Source organism: Mandrillus leucophaeus, unplaced genomic scaffold, assembly GCF_000951045.1.
Source record: "Mandrillus leucophaeus isolate KB7577 unplaced genomic scaffold, Mleu.le_1.0 Scaffold223, whole genome shotgun sequence".
Lineage (NCBI taxonomy): Eukaryota > Metazoa > Chordata > Mammalia > Primates > Cercopithecidae > Mandrillus > Mandrillus leucophaeus.
In genome coordinates this window covers 3,105,208-3,116,777 of record NW_012102288.1, presented here as the reverse complement: position 1 = coordinate 3,116,777, position 11,570 = coordinate 3,105,208, and the positions used below count along the sequence as shown (strand labels likewise).

The following is an 11,570-nucleotide window of genomic DNA, read 5'->3' as shown; positions in this document are numbered from 1 at the left end:
CATTGTGGTTTGTTCTGTGCATGAACTTAGTGTGAGTCAAATGGCCAAAGACCTGCCCCCTAAGTAATCCTAAGAGAGTCCCTGGCACAACCTTCTCAGCCTATTTCTTGTCCTCTCTCATCATTTTACAGCTCCCAGGGCTCCTATGCCCCAGATTATCAGTTCTTCCAATTACACCCATGAAACATGTTTCCACAGCCCTCTCCACGTACTGTTGCCCAACTCTAGTCATGTGTGACTTTCTGGAGACCCCACTTAAGAATCCCCTTCCCTGGTGAAATTCTCTATTCAGTTACAACCAGTGCAAACTTTTCTTCTTTTGTGTCAAACTGGAGTTTCACAATACTTTTTAAAATAAGAGCTTTATTGATGTATGTGCACGTACTATAATTGCAATCTGTTAAATTATACTAGTGAGTGGTTTTTGGTGCATTCACAGAATTCTGTAAAAATCATCACAGTCTAATTCCAGAATTATTCTTATCATCCTCATAAGGACATCTGTACAATTAGTAGTATTCATTTCTCCTCAAGCCCCACTTCTTTAGCTCCAGGCAACCACTAATCTGCTTTCTACCTCTATGGATTTGAATATCTGGACATTTCATACAAAAAGAATCCTATAATGCGTGGCCTTCTGTATCTCATTTCTTTTATGTAACATGTCTTTATGGTTTAACCATCTTGTAGCTTGCATCAGTACTTCATTACTTTTCATGACCAAACATCGTTCCATGGCATGGCTAAGGCACATTTTTCTCCTCCATTTATTGATTGATGGATATTTGGGTTGTTTCCACTTTTTGAATACTATGAGCATTGTTATTTGCATTGTTCATTTATGTAAGAGATGTAGTGTGGATGTATTTTTGATTGTTTGGGGATGTACCTACTAGAGCAACTGCTGGGTCATTGGTAATACTATGCTAAAGTTTTTGAGAAGCTGCCAACAGTTCCATTCAGGATTTATTTGGAATCATGTGGTCTCCTCAAAACAGAGAGTAGACCCCAGGGCTTTGCTGGTATTGAATCAATCTGGCTGTTTCAGCCTTCTATCCATGTGTCAAGGTAACCCCAGCATCCTGGGCGCTAGCCTCTATTAGCCCTGCTCAAGTATTCCAGTCCATATAATTGGTTGGTAATTTAGGCTCCTGGTCATCATTCTTGGAATTACTAGGATCTGAGATTCAGCTTATTTGCAGCTTTCCCTCCCTAGTCTTTCATCTACAGACTCTCAAACATTCTATGCCTTGCCCTACACTATTGACTAGAGTCTAGCCTCTGAAGCTCTGAGTACCTGAATCACGATTCCCTATCCTCCTCAGTTCATAGGGTTTATGAGTGTTTGGAAACCTTTGTCAGGGTGCTGGATCCATGGACAGCATCCTCTTCTAGAATCACCCTCACCTGAACCCTCCCCATGTCCACTGTTCCCTCATCTCCATGGGACTCTGCAATACTGGACCTCAGTATGTACGCCCAAGGCCCAGCCTGCTGCTGGTCTCGATGCCCTGCCACGGTCCCACCCACTCAAGGAAGGACCTAAATCACTCTGTGTTCTCTGTGGAGGAAAGAACAGAAAATATACCGTACAGGGCTCTCTCCTTTATGTCTTTCCCGTAGAGGTTGTATTTGCTGGCAATGTAGTTGAGAATGGCTCTGGTCTGCACCAGCTTCATCCCATCAATCTCAACCATTGGTACTTGCTGGAACAGCAAACTCCCATCTTTAGAAAGAAGGGAAAAAAAGGAGCATGAAATGTCTATGAAACCCACCCTTTCAGGATGAAAAAAATGGTTTTGGAAATGGCTAAATTTATGAAAGGAAAAAGAAATTATTGCCTGGTAAGATTTCATCTGAAACAACTTTTTTCCTTGTTTTGTTTTTTGAGACAGAGTCTTACTCTGTCACCCAGGCTGGAGTGCAGTGGGACGATCTCAGCTCACTGTAACCTCCTCCTCCTGGGTTCAAGCAATTTTCCTACCTCAGCCTCCTGAGTAGTCGGGATTACAGGCATGCACCACTGCACATGGCTAATTTTTGTATTTTTAGTAGAGATGGGGTCTCATCATGTTGGCCAAACAGTTCTCGAACTCCTGACCTCAAATGATCCGCGCGCCTCAGCCTCCCAAAGAGCCGGGATTACAGGCCTGAGCCACCACACCAGGCCCAAACAACATTTTTTAAAAGCTTCCTGTGGTTCTTCTTTTTCTTAAGAAGCTTCCTTTTACTTTTTAATCTTGTTATTTCATTTTTGTTTTTATTTCCCCTCCAGATACATAGTGAGACTCTTGTATTTTTTGTGTTGATTTATCTTCATGGATATTTTAGGAAGAGGTTGGGACAAGTTACAATAGGACTGGCAACAAGATGCCATTTAAAACGGGAAGTTCGCAGGGTAAGTTTCATGGTGTTTGTAACATTTAAGGCAGGTTCTGAGAGGTTTTTATGTAAGGGTCCCTTTCTCTGCTCTTCAAAGCCTGCAATAGTGCTGCAGTGTTACTTTGTCACACCCCGCCCCATGAAAGAAAAACCTCAAGGCAATGGCCACATCGATTTCTCCTCCTTTCGACTAGCACGTGTTCTTGCATGTGCTTGGATGGGGAGGGCTGTATGGGATCCTCTACTGATGACCACAGCTCATTCACGGTGTCCCAAGCATGAAAACAAAGAAAGGACTTTCTCTGGGGGTGGGAGAGCATTCCTCTAACAAATAGTCTGAGAGGTCTGGTCCTTTCAGCCTGGAGAGAGTTGCCAGACCTGTTCAAGGGGCCATATCCTTTCCATTTTAACCACTTTCTCTCTCTGCACCATGTCCAAATACCACCGCCTACACACATAGGCATTCCCGGCTTCTCAAGCCACCCTCTGTACTTCCTACTAGATACACTCATCAGAGGCACTTAGAGATTGATCTTACCATTTCTTAACTTGTCCAAATCTTCTGCAGATTCTAGAAATTTCTCTTCAAACTGGAAGCAGGAACAGTAAATGGATTCTTGTTAGTTCATTCTATTATAGACTTGTGACCTTGATGGCCCCATCTGGTGCATGATTTGGAGAATATAAGACTTCTGAGTTTGGCAGGACACACAGAGGGGTCTGGTCATGGTCATTTGGAAATTTAGACCTAATTCATTGAGAAAAGTGCATGGGTCACAGCACATAGCTGCCCAATCTTCTAGTTCCCTTCACCTCCACCCTGATCTCATGAATGTCTATGATTAGGTCATGTTTTGAGAGGGGACGTCACTGGAGAAAAGGCACTGAGCAGTTCTTCTAGTTATGGTGTTGTCATATCTTAGGAAAGCCTATGTCTCCAGGTGAGATTAGACCACAGCCTTATTTGTCCCCAGTATGGGGTATACCATGGGCTAATGGCCATCAAATATTCTGCCACCAAGGAGCCTCTGCTGTAATTTATATCGCCCCACTTCTTGGGAACCCTGCTAAGGGTGAAATAGGTCGCCGCTGTTGCGCAGCTTTAACACTTGTAATTCTAACTTTCTCTTCTGAAGTACATGGAACCCAATAGGGTAAAATTATCAATTTAATAAAGGAATTAGAGTACCACACTAACATTATTTTTAATGAAAGCCTCTGGTTTCTGATGTGGTTTTGTGGGTTCAATATCACCATTTTCATGTACTGGCTTCTTGACTTTGGACATGTACCAAATCTGTGTCTGAGTATGCTAATCTATGAAATGGGTATACTTACGGTACCTATGGTATAGGATGATACCAAGATTAAATTGTAAGGTCACACAAAGCACTTAGAAAAGTAGCAGGTGTATAGTAGCTGCTCATTAAATATAAGTTATCTTTAGAATTTTGAAACTATACTTAGTTCTTTATCTACATCCAGTAACTTAAACCTGGGAGTAAATTCCACTTTGTCCTGGACAAGTCACTTTGGTGGAAATGGCAGCCAGCAACAAGACTGTCTCAATCTAACCAGAAGCTATGGGTGGATGCAGGTATTTAATACAGATATGAAATTCAGTTATTACATGATGATGCAGTTGACTTAAGTAGGCAGAATATGTCAAACCAAAAGTCTAAGCAAAAGTTCTCATGGTTTTTTGGACTTCAATGTTGTTATGATCTGGTTCCAATCTTGACTCTGCCTCAAAATAACTGTGTGATCTAGGAATTATTACTTAAAATCTTCAAGCCTTACATTCTTCATCTGCAATATTTTCTTAAGTGGAATTTTGTAATGTTTTCAAAATGCAAGATACAGGGCCTGACCCACATACATCAAGTAATAAACAGTAGTGACGTTTGCAGTGGCTAATTATACTTTAGGGAGTTCTTTATGGTGAAATGTCAGGAATTTGGGGGTTTCTAGCTTGCTCCATGGAACAGAGTTTGTTGTGGATCTATGATCACACAGGACCAGGATCTAGAGGTCATGGAGGTGCGTGCCAACAATTAACAAAGCGTCCAGTTCAGGACAAACCTAAGGAACTGTGGGTGGTCCAGGCAGGAGGGTGGCCGAGGTGCGGTGGGGTTGGCAAGTGGGATGTGCTTGTGAGGTTGAGGACTGGGTTATGATCATCAGCCCTAGGGCCCTGAGACTCCAGAAGCCTGAGCAAGGTCTGCATTCAGGCGGGATGGAGACCAGGGAGCCTGGGTTCCTCTCAGCCTTGCCCCTCCCTCCCTCCTGCTGAACTCTTCCTGCCCAGGCTCTGACCACATCCCTGAGCTGCAGAGCTGATGTCTGGGTGACAGTGAAACAGGGTGTTCATTTGTACAAAGGAAACAACCTGGAATGATAGTGTTTGGATTTCTTATGTGATTATTTCTTCATAGGATTGAGAAAGGGTGAGGCTTAAGTCCCAAGCCTTCGTGAAGCAATGGAGAAAGTGCCGTCCCGAGGTTCAGGTCCACACGGCGCTGTGAGGCTGAAGGGGCACCCTAGAAGTTCCCTTCACAGGACACCACCTCACCTGAAACCCTCCTTTTCAGCTGCCACCTGAGGGACAAGATCTCCTGAGTTTGTCCATGACTTACCCCCGAGGAAAACCCTCAGGCAGTTACTGAGGGACTCTGGTCTGGACTGGGAAGTGTTTTTCTCAGTGACACATCTAGAGGGCAGCACTTAGTGGAGTCCCACAGACACCTCCCAGCGTTTCCTGCTCAAACATCCAGGAGGTTGACCTGGTAACACTGGGGAATGCTTGGGTGTTCTAGAAGCCTCCACCCCTCATTTTAACCACGTGTTTACTTGTCTGCATCCTCATAGACATGTAGGCCGTCCCAGGGCAGGGACTGTGTCTGTCTTCTTCACTGTCTATCTCCATGACCTAGTATGGAACCTGGAATTAATAAGTGCTCAACCAAATAATTGCTGTGAATGTAGTCAATCTTTAATAGGTAATTTGTTACAATCCACTTCCTTCCGCCTCTCATTTGTAGTTTACATTTTGCATTTTACCTCTGACTACAACCTTCTTTTAATATTATGTATTTTTATTGTTTTATTGTGGAAATTATGAACAAGAATAAAAATAAACAGAAAAGCGTAATAATTCTGCTTATACTTCTCACCTAGGATAAATAATTATCAACCAAAACCAATGTGATATTATATATAGGTGGGCATAAATATATTTATTTATTTACCATAAATATATTTACCATAAATATATTTATTTATGCCCACCTACTTCTCCTCTTGTAATAATTCCAAGGAAATCCCAGATCCATATGATTAATCCTTAAATACTTCAATGTGTTTTCCTAAAACACATAAACTATTCTAAAGGCAGCCATAACACATTATCACACATTAAATATTAACAATAATTCTTTCATGTCATCAAATAGTCAATATTCATGTTTCTAATTGTTGTATGAATGCCATAAATTATTTTTTACACTTTGTTTAAATTCTAATCCACTTAAGTTCTACACTTTGTGATTAGTTTCTTAATTATATTTTAATATGTATGCTCTTAGATGAGAAGAAATTTTAACAATTGTTAGGTCAAATCTGTTCATCTTTTTCTTAATTACAGTCCATTTTTATTTAAGGCACAATGCTTCAGTAAGTAATCATTGCATAGTTTCTGTGGGAAAAGCATGTGATAACACAATTTTAAATCCAACTTAAGATGATGTAACTCAGAACCTACCTCTACTCCAGCTGCAGCCAGGAGCCACCGGATAGGCTCCATTCTGCCCCGTGCATTGAGGTAGTGGAGCTTGGGTTTCTCTGCCATGATAGCAGTCTTCTGGAGGTTTCTCTAAGCCTGAATGAATGAATGAATAATTGAAGCCATAGAATCAAAATGTACTTTAGGATGTGTGGTTGAGAACCACCAACAATGCTAAAGAACAAGCTGCCTTCTTCAAGACTGGGTTGGAGGAGTTCCTGGAGTGTTTTCTTGGCCCAAATTGTTACCCAGCAGTGACCACCCTCAGATTCTAGCAAACCAGTCTCACGTCTTCATTGGCTAACTGTGACTGTTCTTGGCAGCCTAAGAGGTGAGAGTATGTGGTAATAATACATGTATAGGAGTTAATGGGAAGAGGAAGAATTCAAGAACTAGTATTTATTGAAAACTTCCTAATGATCCTTCCTCAATGCTAGTCCCTTTTAATATTTTATATCTTTAACCCTCCTTATAATACCATGAAATGGTTGTTATCTCCATTTTTTAGTTAATGAAATGGAACATCAGAGAAATGCAATGTTCACAGTCACACTCCAGTTGGTGATGGACATGAATATCTACACCAAGGACTAAAATGAAGGCATGCCTGGAAGCCAGCTGGGTGAATGCCCTGGGAACCCATGAACTGGTTGTGAACCCAGAGGATGTCACTGACAGGGAGGACCAGCAGGGAGCTAAGTCACCCTTCAGCTCTTTGGCTGTGAGACTGCATTTGATCAAAACCAGAAATTAGGCTTCAGACTTAACTATAGTTAGAATATCCAAATTATTTCAACAGACAGAGAATGCTAATCCCTTGCTTCTTTTGGCATTCTATATTCTAACTCTGTGGGGGAGCATTTTGTTTTATAATCTGGCAAAAGAGATGCTGCTGCATTAACTTTGCAAGATATGGAAGGAGCTAGCATTTATTCAATGTCAGTCACTCACTGGTCATTCTTCTAAACTTCTCTTCATTTTATCCTACAAAAATCACCTAAGGTGAATGCTGTAGCTATTCTCATTTTACAGTTAAGGATACTGAGGTTTTAAAAGTAACTTGCCCAGATTAAGTGGTGGATCTGGGATTCAGACTCACTGCTATTAAAAACCAAGCACTGAGTCTTATTTTCTATGTTAGTGTTTCTCAAATATGCATGGTAATCTTTCAGTAGATTGTGAAATCCCACTACTTTTTAAAATAAAATAGAAAAGAATAGAAAATATCAGTGAGTCTGACATGTGGAAGGGTAAGTAATGTTTCATGAGTTGTTAGTTTCAGTTATCTGTATGTTGTGTGTATGGATGTTTGCATGTGTGCACGCTGACTTGGTCATTGTAAATGGTTAGAGATAAATTGAGTGGGCTCATCAGTGAAGTTTGATAGCCCTTGCTCTATCCCAGGCTGTTTGGGAGGTGGAACACAGCAGAGTATCAGAGAATGAAAACCAGTGGCTGCAGGGACAGATGCAACTAATTGTCTCATGAATGTGAGTGGAAAGACACAGGACTCATTGAAAGCAGGAGTTCCAGTGCCAGGACTTAGGAACAGTTGCATTTTCTCTCCAAACCCCTAGCTCTGATATTAAACATTAAGATTCTTCTTGCAATGTTTTGTGGTTGTTGAGTTTAGGAGAAAAATATACTTGCCTTTAACAACTAATGTATTTCTTTCTTTCTTTTCTTTTTCTTTTTTTTTTTTTTTTTGAGACGGAGTTTCACTGTTTTTTCCCAGGCTGGAGTACAATGACGTGATCTCAGCTCATGCAACCTCAGCCTCCCAGTTTCAAGTGATTCTCCTGCCTCAGCCTCCCAAGTAGCTTGGACTACCAGCACATGCCACCACACCCAGCTAATTTTGTATTTTTAGTAGAGACAGGGTTTCAGCATGTTGGCCAGGCTGGTCTCGAATGCCCGACCTCAGATGATCCGCTTGCCTCAACCTTCCAAAGTGCTGGAATTACAGGCGTGAGCCACTGCACCTGCCCTCAACCAATGTACTTCTAAAAATGTATGTATGACTTAAATTTAGACATCGAAATCTTTTTTATATACTTTAAATTCTGGGGTACATGTGCAGAATATGCAGGTTTGTTACATATGTATGCATGTGCCATGCTGGTTTGCTGCACCTATCAACCAGTCATCTACATTAGGTATTTCTCCTAATGCTATCCCTCCCCAACTCCCCCACCCCACTATAGGTCCTGGTGTGTGATGTTCCCCTCCCTGTGTCCATGTGTTCTCCTTGTTCAACTCCCACTTATGAGTGGGAACATGCAGTGTTTTGTTTTCTGTTCTTGTGTTAGTTTACTGAGAATGATGGTTTCCAACATCATCCATGTCCCTGCAAAGGATATGAACTCATCCTTTTTTTATGGCTGCATAGTATTCCTTGGTGTATATGTGCCACATTTTCTTTATCCATTCTATCACTGATGGGCATTTAGGTTGGTTCCAAGTCTTTGCTATTGTGAACAGTGCCGCAAGAAACATAAGTGTGCGTGAGTCTTTATAGTAGAATGATTTATAATCCTTTGAGTATATACCCAGTAATGGGATTGCTGGGTCAAATGGTATTTCTAGTTCTAGATCCTTGAGGAAGCACCACACTATCTTCCACAATGGTTGAACTAATTTACACTCCTACCAACAGTGTAAAAGCGTTCCTATTTCTCCACATCCTCTCCAGCATCTGTTGTTTCCTGACTTTTTAAGGATCGCCATTCTGACTAGCATAAGATGGTATCTCATTGTGATTTTGATTTGTATTTCTCTAATGACCAGTGATCATGAGCTTTTTTTCATATGTTAGTTGGATGCATAAATAGAAATCAAAATCTTTTAAATGTCTACATTTTAAAAAGTGGGAGTCAATAGTTTAGCCTTTGAAAAGTAAATAATTCTTTGAAATCATACTGAATCAACTCACCTGTTTTGTACCTAGATATTTTGACATTGTACTTTCCTAACTTGGGAAATGGAAATAGCATTATTCAGCAGAAAGAATGGGAGAGTGAAATTCACACGAAAGTGTGGGGTGTAGTTGTTTAATTGTTATGGATTAGTTCACAGTGTTGTAACTCTAATCCCCACACTAAGCTCCCTTAGCCATTGATTGAGGATCATGTTTCAACATGAAATAAATTTTTATCTTACATAATATTTTATCACAATTCTCCTGCTGATAACTAACATTTCACCTTCTCAATATGGGGTTTCCAAGGGTCAGGTTAAGACTGGGACAAAGGTTACCGTTGAGCTTTGATGGGTCAACAGAAAATGAGAACCAGAGAGCTCAAGGATTTGCCACGGGTCACACACACATGCTGCTCATTCACGGTCAGTATCTAGGGAGTGTGTCTACCTTCTGCAACAACCCTGGGAAATGGCTCCTATTATCCGAATTAAAGATGGGCACACTGAGTCTCAGAGAGCTAAAGCACCTGTCCCATGCTGCACACTTGGTGAGTGCTGGGTCAGCCTGAACTTCTGATTGCAGGTCCAGAGCTTTTCCACTCCACCCCGTAACCTGGCTCTCAGCTCCTCTCTGAGAAGTTGTTTTATATTTTCCTATTCAGCGTATATTAGCCAACTAAATGTTGGAAGGAGAGGGTGAGATGGGAACATCTAATCCCTGAGTTCCTCCTGTGAGCAACTTTTCAGGGGCTTGCTTGGAAGAAAAAATTAATAAAAGTGTGCCTTTCTCTACTTTGACAACCTAAAATCCAGAGTGAGTTGAAGACTAGTGTAATTGTATTTACATCAATTAAATATGGGCTTGTTTTAACGGAATATAAGCTCTCATAATTCCAGGAGTTAATTAAAAGAGTTACATCTCTGAGTTTGTCCCAATGACACTGTTTCTTATCAGAGAGAAGGGAGAATGAGATAAATCAGGATTCCTCCCATTATGAGGTTCATAAAAGCTATAGGTTGTTTAATCTCTTTAATTCTTAGAATAGAGGTAGTTATTTCTACTTTTGAGGGTTGTTGAGAAAGTTAAATGAGATAATGTACCAAAAATTCATAGTAGGAACTCAGCAATTGGTGTTTGCTCTTGTCCCAATGCTTAGAAGATGGGTGAGTCCCTGGACACATTGAGTAGCCCATGGATCCTTTTTCTTTGATCTATCTATCCATCAATTATTTTACCTATCAGCAATCTATGTATATGTATCTATTTATAATCCCTAACTGTCTACCCATCCATGTATGTATTATTTTATCTATCTATCGTTCCGTGCATCTATCTATCTGTAATCTGTCTGTCTCTTCATCATCTATTATCTATCTTGTATCCATCTCTCTATATCTCTATATTTTAGCCATAGAACTCTAATAGGATTACATTTTTATATGAATCCAGACTTATATCAAATCTGTCATATGATGGCTCTGTTTCTCTCTCTCTTTCCTTTCTAGCTCCTGTACAGAGATTAATGATATTCACTAATCAGTCCACCTGGATTATCAGGAAGTTTTCAGTGAACATCCAGGCAGTGGGGTGCATCAGTAACACAACCTTGCTTAGCCCCATGAGGTCATGTAGTCCCATGGTTCTCAACCAGGGGGATTTGGCTCCTCTGCTCCAGAGGACACTGAGCAAGGTCTAGAGACATTTTGGGTTGTCACATCTGCGGGGAGGGAGAGAGGGCTACAAATCAGATAGGTAGAGGGCAGGGATGCCTAGAAACATCCTAGAGTGGGCAGGTCAGATCTCCATACAAAGAATTACACCGTTCAAAGGGCAGCAACAGTCAGAGCCTCTTTCTTAACTATCCTCTAGATTGGCCATGAGTTGGTAGAACTCCAGGGACAGAATATGACTCATGGTGGAGCTAATTAGTGGCAAAGCCTCAACTAGAATCTAGTTCCCCTGACATTCAAACTAATTTACTCCAATTATAATAAACCTTAGTTTTAAATTTTCACAGCCAATATAGTATTACAGTGTCACAATTTACAATTGTGTGTTGATTACTTACATAGAGAAAGAAATTTTTGCATACTTTGCCACTTCTTCCAGCCCTGATTATTCTCAGATTGTTTAAATTACTATCATTTCTTTTCTTCTCCTCATGTCATTGTTTCCCATACCATTAAACGGTGAGGCCCTGGTTTTCTAAATTCTTCCTTTTTACGTTTCTCTAAAGATGTATCCAACAGAAAAGAAATAAACAATTATTGAACTGTCACCCAAACACACAAAGATGGCACAATATGAGTAAAAACAGACTTTTTCTTGTGCTAAGGACACATACTAGCATGTTTTTCTAGGAGGCTAGAGAGGAGAGTGTGAGGCAATGTAGAGAGATTTATAAGATCAGTACTTACTTTGTTAAACGCTGTCACTGTCGTGGCTCGGCAACTGAGTTCCGGGTCCTAATGTATTTATAAGCTCATT

At 40.7% G+C, this 11,570-nt stretch overlaps 1 protein-coding gene across 2 annotated transcripts in view; it reads right to left on the bottom strand.

Moving 5' to 3' along the window:
* Positions 1-11,570, bottom strand: part of GSTA5 (glutathione S-transferase alpha 5) — a 21,025-nt gene extending 9,455 nt beyond the window's left edge. The window contains exons 1-4 of one of the 2 annotated variants that reach the window (XM_011981305.1): positions 11,501-11,570; positions 6,143-6,259; positions 2,921-2,972; positions 1,594-1,726 (exon numbers count right to left, since the gene is read on the bottom strand). In XM_011981305.1, coding sequence (XP_011836695.1) covers positions 1,594-1,726; positions 2,921-2,972; positions 6,143-6,229 — 272 coding nt within the window. In that variant the 5' untranslated portion in view covers positions 6,230-6,259; positions 11,501-11,570. Of the gene's footprint in view, positions 1-1,593; positions 1,727-2,920; positions 2,973-6,142; positions 6,260-11,496 lie in introns of both variants that reach the window. The other variant, XM_011981306.1, reaches the window with a different exon arrangement.